Below are 18,194 nucleotides of genomic sequence, written 5' to 3' on the forward strand. Positions count from 1 at the left end.
AAAAAAAAAAAAAAAAAAAAAAAACCTATAAAGGTTATCTTTAAGATAACCTAGTATGAGACAGATCCATAGGGTGACTATAGTTTACAATAATCTATTATATATTTTTAAATAGCTAGAAGGGAAGAATGTGAATGGTTGTCACATAAAGACATATATTTAAGGTGACTGATACCCCAAGTAAAATCTTTACAAACTACATTATATGAATATATTAAATTATCACATATACCCTGAAACCATATACATCTATTATGCATCAATTAAAAAAAAAAGGAAACAGGTCAGGTAACCCTCCTGCTTAAAACTCTCTAATGGTTGAAAATGTTCAACATCTTGTGGTGGTAATCATATAATCATAGGCCTTTGTCAAAATTCATAAACTGTATATCTAAAAGGGGTGAGTTTTACTGTATACAAAACATATCTCAATAAACCTGACAAAAAAAATTTTTAAATAGCAATTACTATTTATATCTTTTAAAAAGTAATGTATTAACACTTACACCAGACTCAATGAGAGTATGAAGAACTACTAATAAATCATCAAAAAACTCCACATTTATAAGGTGAGCAAACCTGGAATCAAACAAAACTTAGTTAATCAATGAACTAAAAGCTGAAATAAAGTTAGTATAAATTAAGTTTGACATTAAAACTGCATTTTTAATATTCTTTATTTCAAAATGTTAGCTATGAAAGAGATGGCGATATTAATACTTTTCATTAATTCATATTGGCCTCTTCAATAATTCATGCACCACTGAACGCTAAACTTAATAGGAACATATAAGGCACTGAACAGACTAAAAATATTTCAAAAATCCTTCTGCCCTGAGAAAGAAATTAATAGAAGCAAACAACTTCCTGTAGAAAGTTTACTAGGTATTCAGTGAGATCAGCTTCTAAGAAAACAGGTGGTGGGAATAAAGACGAGGATGCTATTTACAAGAATATGGACCTCATGACAGCTTTAAGGATAAAATGGAAAGAATACTGGACCTAGTATCTAGTTCAGGCTCTGCTTGTAATTACCTGCATGATCCTAGTGCTGTCCTGGGCCTCTATTTGTAGAAATAATTAAGACCACCCAATGAGGTTAAAGAAGAAGAATCATATGAGCTGCTAAATTCGAGAGTTACTCCATATACTATATTAGATCCTGAAGTAGGTTAAAGTCAGGACATGTCTTCAATATTAGCGAGAAGTCTTTGACCTATGTAAATCTTAGAACAATAAAAGACCTTATGAGCGATATATTCCATGTGTATTGGTACAACTTTCTGAAGAAGCAATTTGGTAATTATTCATCAAAACTTAAAATGAGCATACCCTTTGATCTGGCAATACATGCACACACATGCATGAAGATACACACATATATACACATACACATACACACACACACACACACACACACACAAACACACACACTTCCAGGGCCAATAGGAGACTGACCAAATAAAGTACCATATATTATAAATTTTTTTTAAATTAAGTGATATGTATGTGTTAAAGGAAAGGTACCAAAAGTAACGTTTACAAAACAAAAAAAAAAGCAAGTTACAGGACACTAAACAGGGATTCCATTTGCATAAAAGATGGCTGGCAGGCCGGGCACAATGGCTCATGCCTGTAATCCCAGCACTTTGGGAGGCCGAGGCAGGTAGATTACCTGAGGTCAGGAGTTTGAAACCAGCCTGGCCAACATGGGGAAACCCTGTCTCTACTAAAAATACAAAAATTACCCAGGAATGGTGGCACATGCCTGTAGTCCCAGCTACTTGGGAGGCTGAGGCAGGAGATCACTTAAACCTAGGAGGTGGAGTTTGCAGTTAGCTCAGATTATGCCACTGCAATCCAGCCTGGGCAAGAGAGCAAGACTCCTTCTCTTAAAAATTTTTTAAAAGGCCAGGTATGGTGGCTCACACCTATAATCCTAGAACTTCAGGAGGCTGAGACAGGTGGATCACGAGGTCAGGAATTTGAGACCAGCGTGGCCAATGTAGTGAAACCCCATCTCTACTACAGATTAAAAAAAATTAGCTGGGCATGGTGGTACATGCCTGCAATCCCAGCTACTTGGGAGACTGAGGCAGGAGAATCGCTTGAACCTGGGAGCGGAAGTTGCAGTGAACCAAGATCGTGCCATTGCACTCCAGCCTGGGCAACGGGTCAAGACTCTATCTCAAAAAAAAAAGAAAAAAGATGGCAGATGGCAGGCAGACGGACCTACAAACATATACAGAAGAGGAGGCGTGCAATTTTAAATTTTACATTCTTTTGATGCATTTAAATTTTGTAAATGAGCATTTATTATTTTTTAAACTTTTTTAAATAAAGGAATTGGTCATTAAAAAAGCAAATAGCTGGGCCGGGTGTGGTGGCCTATAATTCTAGCACTTTGTGAGGTCAAGGCTGGAGGATCACTCAGGAGTTCAAGATCAGCCTGGGCAATATGGTGAGACCTCGTCTCTATTTAAAAACAAAAACAAAAACAACAGGTCCTACACGATGTAAGAATAATCCCTTCTTTGACCAGTCTCTCTTTGAACCACAAGGACCATATTGCCATATAAGGAAATGCATAGCATTGCCAATTAGCTCCAGTTATTAGAAAGTAATTCCTTATGATGAACAGAACTTGCCTTTTCTGTATCTTCTAGCTATCAGTCGTATTTCCAACACTATTCCTAAAGCTGTACTGCCCAACAATGGTAGTCACTAGCCACATGTGGCTACTAGGCACTTAAAATGTAGTTAATACAAATGAAGATGTAAGTGTAAAATATAACAACAGTATTCAAAGAGACGTTATTTAAAAAACACCAAACATCTAATTAATGTTTAATACTGTGTTAAAATTCTTTAGATAAATCCGGTAAAATATATAAAAATTAATTTTAGCTGTTTCTTTACCTTTTTAACGTGGCTAACAGAAAATTTCAAATTACAGATGTAAGTTCACATTGTATTTCTACCTAACAGCAATGTTCCATAGGATACCACCTCAAAAAATTGTGGAGCGCTATCATAACAACCATAACCCTTACTCTAGCTCATATCCTGACAAGGCCATTAGTTTTAAGTGAATACACAAAAAGATCTATCTTAGCAGAAATAGATTACATGGAACCAGAGAAATGATGTACAGCCAGGTTAAAATAGACTTAAGAGTCATCTGCATGATACACTCAAACTATGATAATGGGCAATTGACTACCCAGTGCAAAAGTGTCAAGAACTGACAGACTTAATCTTAGGCACACCTAGAAGTTAGTAGGCAGAAGGAAGGAGTTGGTAAAGGAGATTTTAAAAATAAAAGGTTTGAAAACCAAAAAAACCCACTGTTATGAACAGCTTGATGAAAATAGAAAAAGAATGAGAACTGAGGATAATCAGCCATCATTAGTGAAACCTATAAAATTCTTTGGTCTTTCCCATTTAGAAAGAATCTAAAAGGTTTCAACCTACATAGCCCTTACTTGGCAAGACCTTCCAGAACTGCTGGCAGGAGAGGTGACCTCTGGGCCTTCTTCAATATTCTGAAGTAGGTTACAAACACAATATTCAGAGTCTCTGTGTGCTGGCAGAGAAGACAGACAAAATGACTTTAGGATAACCTAGTGTGCCTTCTCCTGAGTGAAGATAACTATAACTTCAACAGCTTAAACTTCTTTTTCCCTACCCATCCCTCCCCACAATGCAGTCTTTGGAATTTTTAACAAAACAGGATGTATAAGGATATACATCCTGTGATTTCATAAAATTAGCACTGATCACATTATAGTTTCCTGCACATCACAAAAGTCACACATCTAAGCCTCATGAAAGAAACCAAAATTATACAGCTAACAAGCTAACACAATAAATTTCTAGTTTAAATAACTCATTTTCAAAGCATAACATAATGTGCAACTGCCTACCAATTTAAGTTTTTTCTCAGTACTCTCTGAAGCTTCTGCCTCTCGAAGCTCTCGCTCTAGTTTCTCTTCTGCTTTCTTCCACTGAAAAGAGATTGAAAAACAAAAAATCTAAGAGTATATACCACAGAGTGAAAAAAGCAGAGGCAGAATATGTAAATGTCATAAAACACATACAGTAATACCACATATTGTCTGTGAATGCAAATATAAACAAAAGGAGAGAATCATGGACAGGAAGTATACACAAACCAAATTAAAGATGGTGTCTCCTGGGAGGAAGGCAGAAGAATGAGATTGGAGAGAGAAACAAAAGAAATTCCTACTCTTTCACCTATGGTTTCCTTCTTTTCCAGAAAAAAAAAATTATGCTTAATCTATTAATATTTGCTCATTCTGAATGGTGGATATCTGAGATATGCTATCATTTTCTATAATTTCAATTAAAGTTTTTCAAAAAAGAAAGGAAAGAACATGTTGAGCCCAAAAATAATGCCTAGGGTTAAATCACCTATAACATGGGAGCCAGTGACCAAGAATATTTCCCCAACACATTTACATACAATGCATAAAACCAGATACTATAAAGAAATTCAATAAAAGTTCATTTTTCTTCTCCTTCCTAATGCTGTACAACCAGTAAACAACAATTTCTTTTTACGGTTTTTTTGAGATGGGATCACTCTGTTGCCCAGGCAGGAGTGCAGTGTTACGATGTCAGCTCACTGCAATCTTCACCTCCCGGGTTTAAGCATTCTCCCACCTCAGCCTCCTGAGTAGCTGGGATTATAGGCACCCACCATCATGCCCGGCCAATTTTTCAATTTTTAGTAGAGACAGGGTTTCACCATATTGGTCAGGCTGGTCTCAAACTCCTGACCTCGTGATCTGCCCACCTCAATCTCCAAAAGTACTGGGATTACAGGCGTGAGCCATAGTGCCCAGCATAAACAACAATTTCTAAGCTGCCTGAGGCAGAGGAAACTGAGAAATAGTATCCTTCTCTCATGAGAACTTGTTAAAATAGCTGCCATGTTCTTACTGGTCTTTGTTTCTCCACCACCACATCTATATACATGCTATTCCTAACAGAGCTATCCAGTCAGCATTAGGACAATATGACATAAATAGTTAAAATATTTATCTCTTTTGTTCACAACTACTAAGTCTGTTTTGACACTTCCATAAAGTTTTCAAAATGAGACCCATTCAAAGATGAATATCCCCAGAAATTACTTTTGTTTTTACAAACAACTTGATAACTCTAATAAACTGTTCAGAAATGTTCTGAGATGTGATGATAACAGTAATAGTGATGATGGTGGTAGTAACAACTAATGTTTATAAAGCCTACCAAGTGTTTTATATTACATCATCTCCTTTAAACTGCACAATTAACCTGTAAGGTAGGTACTATTATTTGCCCCATTTCTAAAAAAAAAAAAAAAGAACGTTTCCAGAGTTTCAGTAAATAAACTAGAGGCTGAAATTTCAACCCCGGTTTAAAATATAAACCAATAAAGAAACAAGATTCAATTAACATAAACTCACTTTGCTGCCAACTTGACGTGAATGAATCTTTTCTGTTAAGGAAGGAATCTGCGTATCACAATTCTAAATTGATCTAAAAAGCCAAAGGATAAAAGCCAGCATGGCAAAAATATCTTTTCATCTACTGCTCTCCTTGCCAATCATTACCAGTTAAAACTGATATAAGAAAACATTTTTTTGCAGTAACTGGGAAAAGATAAAATTCTCTAAATGATGTATTTCAAAACTTTCATATTTACGATTTAACTATGATTTTTATCTATGCCTATAATTTTAATCTAAGATCAAATAAACAGAAAATTTAAATGAAACAAAAGGGGAAATAAATCAAACCTTTCTCTGCATTCTTGATAGAGTCTTTCTCTTTTCTTTGAAAGTCATAAATTTTTTTGGTTTATTAATGTCTTCTGTATCTTTTTTCACTTCTACTTCCTTGATTCTTAGGCATAAAAATGTTTTTAACATCTAATATTGAAAAAAAAACACAAATATACAGCTGAATATTTCTACTACTCTCAAACACTTTACGTAGAAAAGTATTTAACAATGTTATTTCCCTCACTCATGCAAAAAAACTTTCAAACATCTTTTATAACATTTTACACAAAGTTCTTTTACCTGTATGCTATATTCAATAACTTGGAGGACAGGAGCAAATATACAAAAAGGACACTAGCAAATACTAGCTAAATATACAAAACTTTCTTTGCAGTTTAGTGGGTATGAGGGAGAGAGAACACATTATTGGGCATTGGCCAATAGGATGACAAAGAGAAAATAGGCCAGAAAAAGGTTTGGACCAGTATGGGAGAAGAAGATACACAAATTGCTGGGCCCTATTTCCAGAGTTTCTGATTCAGTAGGTCTGAGTTGAGCCCCAGGATTTGAATTCTAATTCCCAGCTGATGCTGTTCCAGGGACAAAATTAAAAACTACTGCTTTAAGCCCTTGAAAAATTCAGAAACTAATTTGGAAACCAGTGTTTTGTGCGATACTGCAACCTTTTCATACTCAAACACTTGGAACAAAAGGGGTTTAAAATGCTACACTTCTCTGGATGAAATCACCTTACTGACCTCCTGCAGGCACAGCAGCATTCCTGCAACAAAACCTTGAGAACTACAGGTTTGTACTATTTTGATGTTCCAATATGCACATTTAGAAGAAAGCTGAGTATTTGGAATTACAGGGCAAAAAGGAGTAACTGCAGGCATAAAGAGTGAACCTGAAGTCATTCTAGGTATCAGAAAGATCAACTCTGAATATTTTGTAGGTACTGTATGGTGCTCAAAATATCACCTACCAACGAAAAATAACTCTAAATTAAAGGATGTAGTTTTTATTCTAGCATCATGAAAGTTAACGAGTTTTCCTATGGCTGAGTTTCCTGTTCAAGCATTATCTGATTGCTCTACAATTCTGAGTAAAGATACTAAATATGTTCTGTTACTTTCATTCAATATTTATAATTCTAGCAATTCAACTGAAACGATCAGTTTTAAAAAAATAAAAAGAGATCTGATGCCAAAGGAAAACTGTGAAATCTGGGAATAAAACAGTAGAATAGCTTAACACCCAAAACTACATTACTAAAAACAAATTAAAATGTCTAAGACCCCAATGAAGAAAACTATAAAATTTCACTTAGAACATAAAAGAAGTCTTAAATAAATGGCAAGATATGATATTCTTGAATAGAAAAAAAATCAATTCTGTAAACATTTTAATTCTTCCAAACTAATCAATACATTGAATCAATTCTAATCAGATTCTCTGTGTGGACCATTTTGAGAGAAGGAAGTGAAAAACTGATTCTAAATTGTCTGGAGTAATATACAGAAATAAAGAAGAATATTTTGGAGAAAAAAGAATAGTCATGTCTTATCAATCATACCCATTCTGATTAGTATTATTGTACCAGATAACTAAATATACTATAGATATAACACAATAATTAAGCAGCATTTTATATCAGCAGAAAAAAATAGTGATGAAATAACTGGCTGTCAAATTATTTTGAATACATACATAATAATATAAATAATATGCATTAGGCTATACAAAAATATGTATTCATTACATATATTAAACACAGATATTAAATCTGTAGTCATACCACACACACAAAGACATCAATGGCTTCAATATTTAAATATGAAAATTAAATTAAAAATCTTAAAGAGAATCTATAAATCTGGATTGAGGAGGCCATGTGCATATCAAAAATATAGCCTCTAATATTAGGCTCAATACAAAATTAAAAGGCAGAGTAAAAAAGAGAAAAATCTGCCACCTATGTAAAAAAAGAGTTAATATGCTTACTATGTAATGCAAGCTCCACAAACACATAGTTTTGGTTCTTTTGCTACTATTTTATTCCCAGGACCTAAAAAAGTGCCTGGCACATAGCAGATATTTATTAAAATGAACAGATACTAAAAAATTATCACAAGTCATTAAGGCAATTGCTTTAACAGAAAAACTAACAAGCATTTAAAAATGTTTGTATGTATGTACATACAAATACATACACACACACACACACACACACACACACACACACACACAAACTTTTCACTTACCAGACTAACAAAAATTAAATAGTAACATTCTGAGCAGGTAGTGGGGAACTGACACTCATATCCCTAGCAGGAACACAGTGATAAGATGTTTTTGAAAGACAATTTGAGTTTGTATATGTGGTTACTGTTGGATCCAGCATCTACACTTTAGAAATTTCATTCACAGAATATGCAAACAATATGGCCAAAATGTTCTCAGCAATGACTATGACAGCAAAAATCTACAAAAAACACAGCTGTTCATCAAGTAGGGGGCTATATATTCACACAATGGAATATTCTGGCAGGCATCAGAAAGACTGGAATAACCCTATATATAAGTTCACCATATAGAAAATGAAAACAGTTCCAGAACAGTTTTCAAAGTATAAGCCATTTTTTATTTTATAATATAAGTAAGCATTTATGACTATATCTGCAAAGAAAAACATCTGGAAGGATATATATCAAACTGTTAATAGTATCAAACATTTCAGGAGTTAACATGTTAAACACTTAAGGAGCTTGAATACTTTTTACTTAATACGGTTATAAAGAATAAATTCCTCATAACAACTGAAAACCAACTTTGTAATTTAAAAACAAATAAAATACAAAGTGAAAAAAGAAAGGCTCACCTCTGGCCTAACTTCATAATTTCTGCCCTTCACAAAACCAGAAATCACTTTAATTACACCAAGAGAAGCTTGGCCTAATTTATCTTGTTTGAAGAGTTTCTTTACAGCTTCACAACACATTTCAGATATCTGAAAAATAAAATGTCACACTTAACCAGTGTTTCTCAATTTTAGCACTACTGACATTTTGGGTAAGAGAATTCTTTGTTGTAGGGGGGCTGTCCCAGGATGTTTAAAAGCCTCCATGGACTTTCTTCACTAGATGCCAGTAGTTGGACTCCATCTCCACCAGTCGACACAATCAAAAATGTATGCAAACACTGCCTAATGTTCCCTGGGGGACAAATTTGCTTCCTGTTGTGAACCACTGCACTAATCTTATGTTCAGCTAATTTTCTTCAGAAAGAAAGAGTTTAATAAATTGACGTTATTTTACCAATAAATAACTTCGAAAGAATTTTGTAGGGGGAAAAGAAATCACACAGTGTTTAATTTTCTGCTAAGAAGGACAGCAATAACCATTTAGAGCAACTCACCGATTTTGACACGTCATTCATAAGTGGGACAATCAGTACGATGATGTTGTTGTGAAAGTTAAAATGAGGTAGTGCCACTAACAGCTCACACAAGCTCTTCACAGCGACTTCTGCCAGTCCTTTGTATGCCTTTAAGGAAACTACATTACTTTTCTTCAGCTTTCTCTGCTTCCAGTCTAATCAAAAGATAATGTAGTTACTTTATTCATTGGTCAAAAGTTAAACAAATTGGCTTTCTTTTTACAATCAATGTACATTTTAAGACACATAAACACACAAACACACATATCCCCCCTTAAAAAAAGACTTCAAAGTGCTTAGGAAAGATCCAATATGGAGGCTGCTAATTGCCACATGTAGTCAGCAACTGAGGATTTAAAATATGGCTAGTCCAAATTAAGATATGCTGTAAGTATAAAATCACCAGATTTGAACTTAGTACTAAAAAAAATAAGAATGTAAGACATCTTGCTAATTTTTAAAATTGATTACATGTTGAAATGATAATCTGAATATATACAACGCACTATTAAAATTAATTTCATTGCTTTTTAGTGTGTCTGCATTTTTTTTTTAAATGGCATTAAGCGGCTCCTGGTATAGTTCTATCAGAGAGAGATGATTACACAAAGCTCCCAGGAGCTTTCCCAACAGTTCAGAAATTCAAAAAATAAAAGAGAAGCCCCAGGACTTATCACTGGAAGAACAAATGCTAATAGGGGTAGAGCTCGAACACCAGAACATGGAAGCAATATCCACACTACCCACCCCCACCCCACTATACTCCACCACCGTTATCCCTTATTAGGCCAGTGGGATTCAGCAGTCCTGTTCCAGCAGATAGCTATGGGTAATCCTTAGTAAATAAGCCGGATAAATGAGCCACTCAGGCCAAATGAAAGCACCTGGCCTAGGCAAGCAACTATCTTCCCATTCCTACCTCTATTTTTTCTACATCCTTCCTTTTCTGAAGAAAAAGAGTTTAAGAGTTTATCATGCTCGTCACATATAACTCAAGAGTAAAGTTATGGGGTGTGGGGGAAGAGCTTATCAGCCAAATAATTGACTCAAAGCATGCAAATATCCATTTCTAGTTATTCTTCTATTTATTTATTCATTTCACTTGAGACAGGGTCTCACTCTATTCCCCACAGTACAGTGCAGTGGCATAATCAAAGCTCACTGGAAGCTCAAACTTCTGGGCTCAAGTGATCCTCTCAGCTCAGATCTCAAATATAGCTGGGACTCTATAGGCATAGGTCATCATGCCTAATTTTTTTTTTTTTTTTTGAGAGACAGGAGTCTCACTACATTACCCAGGCTGGTCTCAAACTCCTGGCTTGGAGCAATCCTCTTGCCTCGGCCTCCAAAAGCATTGGGGTTACAGGTGTGACCCATCACACCTGGCCTCTAGTTATCCTTCTTTCCTGACTACCTTGCCTCCAAATAAAAAACAGCTGAATAAATCCCAGCTGTTCATAACAATGAATTTTGTTGAATGCATTTTAGTCAACAAAAATACAACTACTAAGAAAAGAACTGCAGCAACAATACTAATAGTTAATAAAATATAGTGTGTTGTACATGCTAGGCACCGTTTCAAGCACCTTCCATCTACAAACTCGGTTACTTCCTACAATACTGGGAGGTAAGTAACATCATTATTTCCATTTTATAGACAGGAAAAGTAAGACATAGAAAGACTGTAATTTTTTGCCAGGCGTGGGTGGTGGCTCATGCCTGTAATCCCTACACTTTGGGAGGCTGAGGCAGGTGGATCACAAGGTCAGGAGTTCGAGACCAGCCTGGCCAATATGGTGAAACCCCGTCTCTACTAAAAAAATTAGCTGGGTGTGGTATGTGCCTGTAGTCCCAGCTACTCAGGAGGCTGGGGGAGGAGAACTGCTTGAACCTAGGAGGCAGAGGTTGCAGTGAGCCAAGATTGTGCCACTGCACTCCAGCCTAGGTGACACAGTGAGACATCATCTCAAAAAAAAAAACCTATGTAATTTTCTCATCACATAGGTAGTATGTGGTAGAGCCAGGATTTGAGCCCAGGAAGTCTGACTCTAGATTCTGCTCCTGACTATGCCTGCCTATCACTACACAACACAGAACACTGTACAGAATTCACTTTCATCATCAAGGCCAAGTATGTTACATACTTTTAAGATATGTTTAATATACCTTTAACCATTTGTTCCAGATTTTCCAAATAAAATTTGTATTGGCTAACCAGGCCTTCTTCAAATTCTCTTAACTTCTGGGTTTCTTTTCGGATCTGAAAAAGCCAAAAAGGTCAATTATTTTTTTAAATCAGAATATTAAAACCCCAAAATTAGCATAAAATATGGGTGTCTAGTATACAGCCGGTACTATTTTTTAAAAAACAAAAAATGCAGCAGTCATTTGGGCCAAGCACAGTGGCTCATGCCTGTAATCCCAGCACTGTGGGAGGCCGAGGCAGGTGGAACACCTGAGGTCAGGAGTTTGAGACCAGCCCAGCCAACATGGGGAAACCCCATCTCTACTAAAAATACAAAAATTAGCTAGCCAGGGTGGCATGCACCTGTAATTCCAGCTACTCGGGATGCTGAGGCTTGAACCTGGAAGACAGAAGTTGCAGTGAGCAGAAACTGTGCCACTGTACCCCAGTCTGGGTGACAGAGCAAACCTCTGCCTNAAAAAAAAAAAAAAAAAAAAAAAAAAGTCTATTTCTCCAAAATTTTTAGTTATTTTAGATGTAATTATATCTAGCAATCTAGAATTACCTTAGTAGATTTTTCTGCTTCTGTGAGGGGCCGGATTTTATATGTAGGAGTAATATCTTTAAATAATTCCATCAGAGAAACAATTACCAGCTTTCGAACAGTAACAGCCACATCAGGATCTTGTTCCATCAGCATAGAACGTAATTCTTTCAGTTTTTTAATCTGTTAAAGAAATAGCTTATAAAGCTAGAGAAATCATGGCAAAACAATTATGAACAAAAGACAACAGCCCCACATCTCGCAAAATAAGCAGAATTCTTACATAATGACTCCAAGTCTAGTCAAGCCACATCGAACTCCAGACATTGTTCACTTTACCAAGAGATAAGTCACTAAAGTTATAAGGTAATTGTGTTAGTCCACTCTTGTGTTGCTAGAAATGTCTGAGACTGGGTAATTTATAAAGAAAAGAGGTTTATTATGGCTTATAGTTCTGCCACGGTGCCAGCATCCACTCCTAGTGAGGCCTCAGGAAACTTACAATCAAGGCAGAAGGCAAATAGGGAGCCAGAATGTCACAGGAAAAATGGGGAAAGTGCTAGCCTCTTTTAAACAACCAGCTTTCACATCAACTACCAGAGTGAGAACTCACTCATTACCACAAGGATGGCACCAAGCCATCCATGATCTGAACCTCCATGATCTGAACACCTCCCACCAGGCCTACCTCCAACATCAGAGGTCACATTTCAACATAAGATTTGGAGGGGACACACATCCAAACTATATCAGTAATCATATTTTTGTTATATAGTTAGAAAAATATAGACCTCAAAAAATTAGTTTAACTTTGTTATTTAGCTGTTTTGGGAAATTCTTTTTTGCTGGGTTTTCCTAAAGTACATGTGTCCCATTTTTCTAAAAACACTTTTCAAAATATACTAAAATTTATATACATTAATCAAATATATCAATCATACACATGAATTAATCGGGGGTTACATATAAGCACATTAACTTAAGCTTCAAAGACAATTTTTATAATGCAAAAGGTGGTTTCAACTAATGTGATTGCTTTGATAAACTAATATTGCCTATCGGAGCAATATCTTGATAAGCAAGGCTCTGGCTAGCTAACAATGTTTACCATAGCTGGAAGTAGGACAAATATGCCACCACCTATTTGCTAACCCTAAACTGTGTGAAATGAGCACAGGTTCCTGAGCAGAAGATCTGGGTTCCAATTCAGTGGCTGTTAAAATCTGCAACAAATCACTTGAGTTTTTAAGGCTCAATTTTCCAGCTGTAAAATTAGATCAACAACTCTTATGCCTACGGTTTTGCAATGATTAAATGAGAGAACACAAATAGGAAATATTCCAAATCTCTCTTCCCTGATTCTGCTCTAGATCTTCCCCTCACTTTATTAGAAAAGGACAAGTACTACTCTAAAGCATTCCCACATGAAATTTGTTTCCATAAATTGTAAGCTATAATATCATTCAATAAACAAATATTTGTTATAATAGTATGCTGGGGACACCAACATAACAATAATAACAGTATCATTTTATATGACTTCATGTATATTTCATCATATGTGATGAAATATAAAAGTCATATAAAATCAATCCTCACCACAAAGTTTCAGAAAAAAACACTATTCTCTTTTAGAGATGAGAGTCTTGGATAAATAACTTACCCAAAGTCTCACAGACAGTACTTATCAGGGCCAAGATTAAATCTAAGATTTCTCAAGTTCATGGGTTATAACTATCACTACTTTCACCACTATACACATGGTACAGTAACACTTTAATTTTGGCTCTAGTTCACTTAAAATATCTTCATCTTACAATTATTCTTGAAATAATTTCATACACTTCTCTGTAGCATGCTCCTTTCTAAAAACTCCACAGGTAAGTCAAGCAAATTTGCAAGCAGGTTCCTCCTCCCTAATACAACTTTATAGACTTAAACATTTTTAGTTATAACATGTCCAATATTTTCATATATGAAGATGAGGAGAATAAGATTCAGAGAGCTTAAGTAATTTTTCTAGGATTACAAAAGAAATTAAGTTCAGACATACCATTAAGCTAAGATTCTGTCTACTCTCTTACTCTAACCCAGCTACTATGTTTAGTTAATGTTTTTCCTTTTAGTGCATGCTTACAGGTAACAAGAGAATCTTAACATATTAGGCATTTACACCACACCTAATTTAAAGAGCCTAAAGAAATTAATACTACCTACATTACTTTCTGGATCTGACAATATGGCAGATGCCAAGGCTGCAATATGCATCTTCTTCTCCTGTAGTTTCTTCTTTCTCTCAATCAAATGTTCTTCTATGGTCAGCTCTCGAATAGGGTCTTCAATGATCTCTAAAACAGATTAGATGTTCCCTTACATATTCCTCTGCTTACAAGTATCCAAGAATCTTAATAAAATAATTTTCTACAATAATAATAATGATGATAGTTAAGAATTTTGTATTTATTACTACACATCATCTTCTCAACAATAATACAGATACTATCATTAGACTCATTTTATACATAAGAAAACTGAAGCAAAGGAAGAGAAAATAACTTGGCTAAGCTCATAAACCAAATTGAAATAGGATTCAAACTCAGGCAGTGTGATTCTAGAGCTCATTTTCTTTTTTTTTTTTTGAGACAGGGTCTCACTTGGTCACTCAGGCTGGAGTATTTACAGTGGCACTATCACAGCTCACTGCAGCCTCCACCTCCCAGACTCAAATGATCCTCCCACCTCAGCCTCCCCAGTAGCTGGGACCATAGATGTGAGTCACAATACCCAGCTAATTTTTGTATTTTTTGTAAAGACGGTGTTTCACCATGTGGCCCAGGCTGGTCTCGAACTCCTGGACTCAAGAGATCCTCCCACCTTAGCCTCCCAAAGTGCTGGGATTACAGGCATGAGCCAGTACAATCAGCCTAGAGCTCATATTCTCAGCTTCTATGTTAAGAAGCCCAGAATACTTCATATTATTTAAGAAATAGGATAATCTGATTTAGTTTTTTAAGTACAGAATATTCTCCTTTATTTTCAACTCTATATATTACTTTACACAAACTAATAAATACTACATAGCTTTGGGCTACAGAAAACATGTTCACCTTAGGAAATTCATAGGGAACTAGATCTAATCAACACTAACATAATTTGTAATGGTTTTATGACAGGTCTCCGAAAACAGTTAAACAGTTGACCCGTAATTTGTTTTTGCTATTAATGAGGTCTGCTAAGCGAAAGTAAAATTTAACCATATTGTTCTGTCACAAATTCCAAACTACTATAGTTTCAAACAATAAAATGCACTATCAGTTCAACTTTGATTAAACCGTCCTAGATATCAGAAACTGATAAATATAAACATAAACATTTCATAAACATTCGATTATATGAAATATATACAATTATAAATGCACTAAAAACAAACCAAAATGACTTCATACTACAGAATCGCTTTTGTAATTTAAAGCTAAAAGGTTATTTGTTAAGTAGGTCCTTCTCTAACAATTAAAAGGAATTCAGAACAGTAATAATTAACAAGACACTTCACATATGCCTAGACATTAAAATATAATTGTGTAAATTTTTCCATAATAAAAAACAAAGAATCTATTAATAATTCCACAAGGTGAAGCCTTCAAATGTGGAAAAATGTTCAAAATGACCTTGAAATGAGCAGTACTCCAAAATCTACTTCCAGATTTTATCTAAAATTAACTCACATTCACTATTATGCAAAAAAATGTAATTCTCGATTAACAATTTAGTAACTGTAAAGACATATCTTATTACCTTCCTCAAGTTCCCTCGCTGCTTCTTGATCCTCTTCATCTTTGTTACTATCAGTAACTATATGGAAAACATGTGTATTAAAACTGTGATAATATACTTAAGTGGTAAAACTGTAAAGAAATGCAAGTAAGTAATTACAATAAAACTCAGGATAGCAATTACTTTTATGGGGAGAGAGCAATTAGTGATTGAGGTGAGCACAAGGAAGGTTTCTGGAAGCTAGTAGTATTTTTTTTCTTGTCTGGATGGTAGTTTTATTAGTAAGTGCTTTGTTATAAACCATATAACTTCACATCTTTCCTGTCTGAACTTTTCTACGTTTTATTTCACATACAAAAAAAAATACATTAGAAAAAGCTAACCAAAAATAGTTAATATGTTCTAATTTTAGAAACAACAAAATTTAGTGAAAAGAAAATCACCTGAACCTTGTAGTGTCAGTTGTCCTCACTGTACAAATTGATACCTGAGATAATCATCTATAATTCTGGCCCGAATCATCAAGCTTACCATAAGACTAATTGAATATTTTGTAGATACAAGTAAAATCAAAGTAAAATTAAATTTTGAGTGAAAAAAATACATGATATCAGCGAGGGGCTAAAAGTTCAACTAGATTTACCTGGCTTCTCTCTAGTCTGTGGGATTATACCACTTTTATCTTTAATAGGAAGCAAGTGAATCAGTTCCTTCTCTGGTGCAGTTTGCAGAGTTCTTGGTATTTTTTCATATTTATCTATAATGCGTTCATGCTTCCGTTTCTTCGCATGAACAGGCTCACTGCAGGGAGAAAGAAAGATCAATTTTCAGTCTTAATAGATTTAAAAAGGTATCTAGAGACCTATCATTTCAAAAGTACAGAAAATTAAACCACCAGCCAACCTTCAATAAGTATGCATATATTAGCACTTAGACCAGTGCCTGTCACATAGCAGGCACTCAAACAGCAAATGAATAAATGAAGGTAACAGCCTAACACACAGACTCAAACTTTGGCTACATCCAGTTTTCCCTCTAGATGCAAAATAAAGGTGAAAGTTACAGCAGATTCTTTTTGAAGAACAGTCCACAGAACCAAGTGTGACTCTTGCTTTCCCAAAATCTTTAGAGTATAGCATAGCCTTTGAAGTTAAAAAGATCCAAGTTTAAATTCCAGATACTTGTGACTGCAAGGAAGCGTCAGTTTCCTCTCTGGAAATGGGAATAAGACCTACCTAGCAGGTTAATGAGGATTAAGTGAGACTGTAGCCATAAAGAACCCTGGACTGTTCTGCCAATGCCTCAAACTAAGAACATTATTTCCCCATTCATTCTACTTTACTATTCAGACTAAAAAGAAAGATGTACATTAAATGAAATTGGCTTGTCTTATACATGAGCTTCCTTTATTTAGGAAATAAGCTAAGTAATAGTTTATTCTTTGTAAACACTGTGCTCAGAGGTGAATACCTTGAACCACCTAAGTGAAATTCAGAACCAAGTTTTTAACATTAAGTGGGTATAAATGATTATAACCCAAATGAAGTATTACCTAGAAGAAAGATCTCTTGTTAGAAAAGATGCTCTTTGTCCTAAGTCCTTCATTAACTGTAAGTCATCTTCATCCATCATATCTAAAGGAAGGGCTTCTTCTTCCTCTTCTTCCCTTTCAATCCTTTTACCTATACCACACACAAAAACGAAAAATTAGAAACCAGTATCGGAGATGTAAAACTCTCTGCATTTTGGGTTTACAACAGGAAAAGCTTACGCTTTCTGAAGAATCCTTCCACTCCAGCTTCCCAAAGTGCTGGGATTATAGGCGTGAGCCATGGCCCCCAGCTGAGCCCAGTGTCTCTAAATGGAAGCACTACCGACAAGCTAGGCAAACAGTTCTTTGTCCTACTGAAGTGTTCTGAGCTTGGAAAAAAATGCTAGCATCTCTGACTCCTGCAACCTAAATGCCCATTCCTAGGTTATTGTAACAACCAAAAACTAAATGTCTACACACACTCTGAAATGGCTTTCAGGACATTTGAGAACCAGTGACTTAGCCCCTCAGCTCCTTCTCATCTGCAGTTACTTTCATGTTATATTCCATTTCAGCCAGCCTCTACAATAGCCACATTCCAACCCTGGTGCTCACCCCTCTCTCTGACCACAAGCTTTTATCCTTCCAGCTCCCACTCAGTTACTTCAACAGCACTTCTTCCTTGACCAATATACAGACTTTCAATCCACTGACTACTCCACTTTCTATCTATCAGTGTGTTCCATCTTCACTCCCTCACTTAGATTGCAAGATTATCACTTCAACCACGCTCTAGCCAATATCCTCAACTATTTTTCTTCTAACACTTCAGGCACTCACATCTAACAAAATTCCAACTACAGATCATTCTAACTTCTCTTTCTGCTCATTCTCTGTGTCTTGTTCTCTTTATCTCCTTTTTTTTTTTTT

At 35.4% G+C, this 18,194-nt stretch overlaps 1 protein-coding gene across 1 annotated transcript in view; it reads right to left on the bottom strand.

The window, feature by feature from the left end:
- The window catches only part of NOC3L (NOC3 like DNA replication regulator), a 35,739-nt gene that overhangs the window by 13,809 nt on the left and 3,736 nt on the right, over positions 1-18,194 (bottom strand). Inside the window, exons 2-13 of the mRNA XM_017497372.2 lie at positions 17,286-17,415; positions 16,377-16,534; positions 15,755-15,811; positions 14,177-14,307; positions 11,981-12,142; positions 11,397-11,490; positions 9,210-9,385; positions 8,674-8,802; positions 5,808-5,939; positions 3,927-4,007; positions 3,486-3,586; positions 507-579 (exon numbers count right to left, since the gene is read on the bottom strand). Of these exons, the coding sequence (XP_017352861.1) occupies positions 507-579; positions 3,486-3,586; positions 3,927-4,007; positions 5,808-5,939; positions 8,674-8,802; positions 9,210-9,385; positions 11,397-11,490; positions 11,981-12,142; positions 14,177-14,307; positions 15,755-15,811; positions 16,377-16,534; positions 17,286-17,365 (1,374 nt within the window). The 5' untranslated portion in view covers positions 17,366-17,415. The remainder of the gene's footprint in view (positions 1-506; positions 580-3,485; positions 3,587-3,926; positions 4,008-5,807; positions 5,940-8,673; positions 8,803-9,209; positions 9,386-11,396; positions 11,491-11,980; positions 12,143-14,176; positions 14,308-15,754; positions 15,812-16,376; positions 16,535-17,285; positions 17,416-18,194) is intronic.

The sequence above is a fragment of the Cebus imitator genome, unplaced genomic scaffold (genome assembly GCF_001604975.1).
Source record: "Cebus imitator isolate Cc_AM_T3 unplaced genomic scaffold, Cebus_imitator-1.0 Scaffold230, whole genome shotgun sequence".
Classification (NCBI taxonomy): domain Eukaryota; kingdom Metazoa; phylum Chordata; class Mammalia; order Primates; family Cebidae; genus Cebus; species Cebus imitator.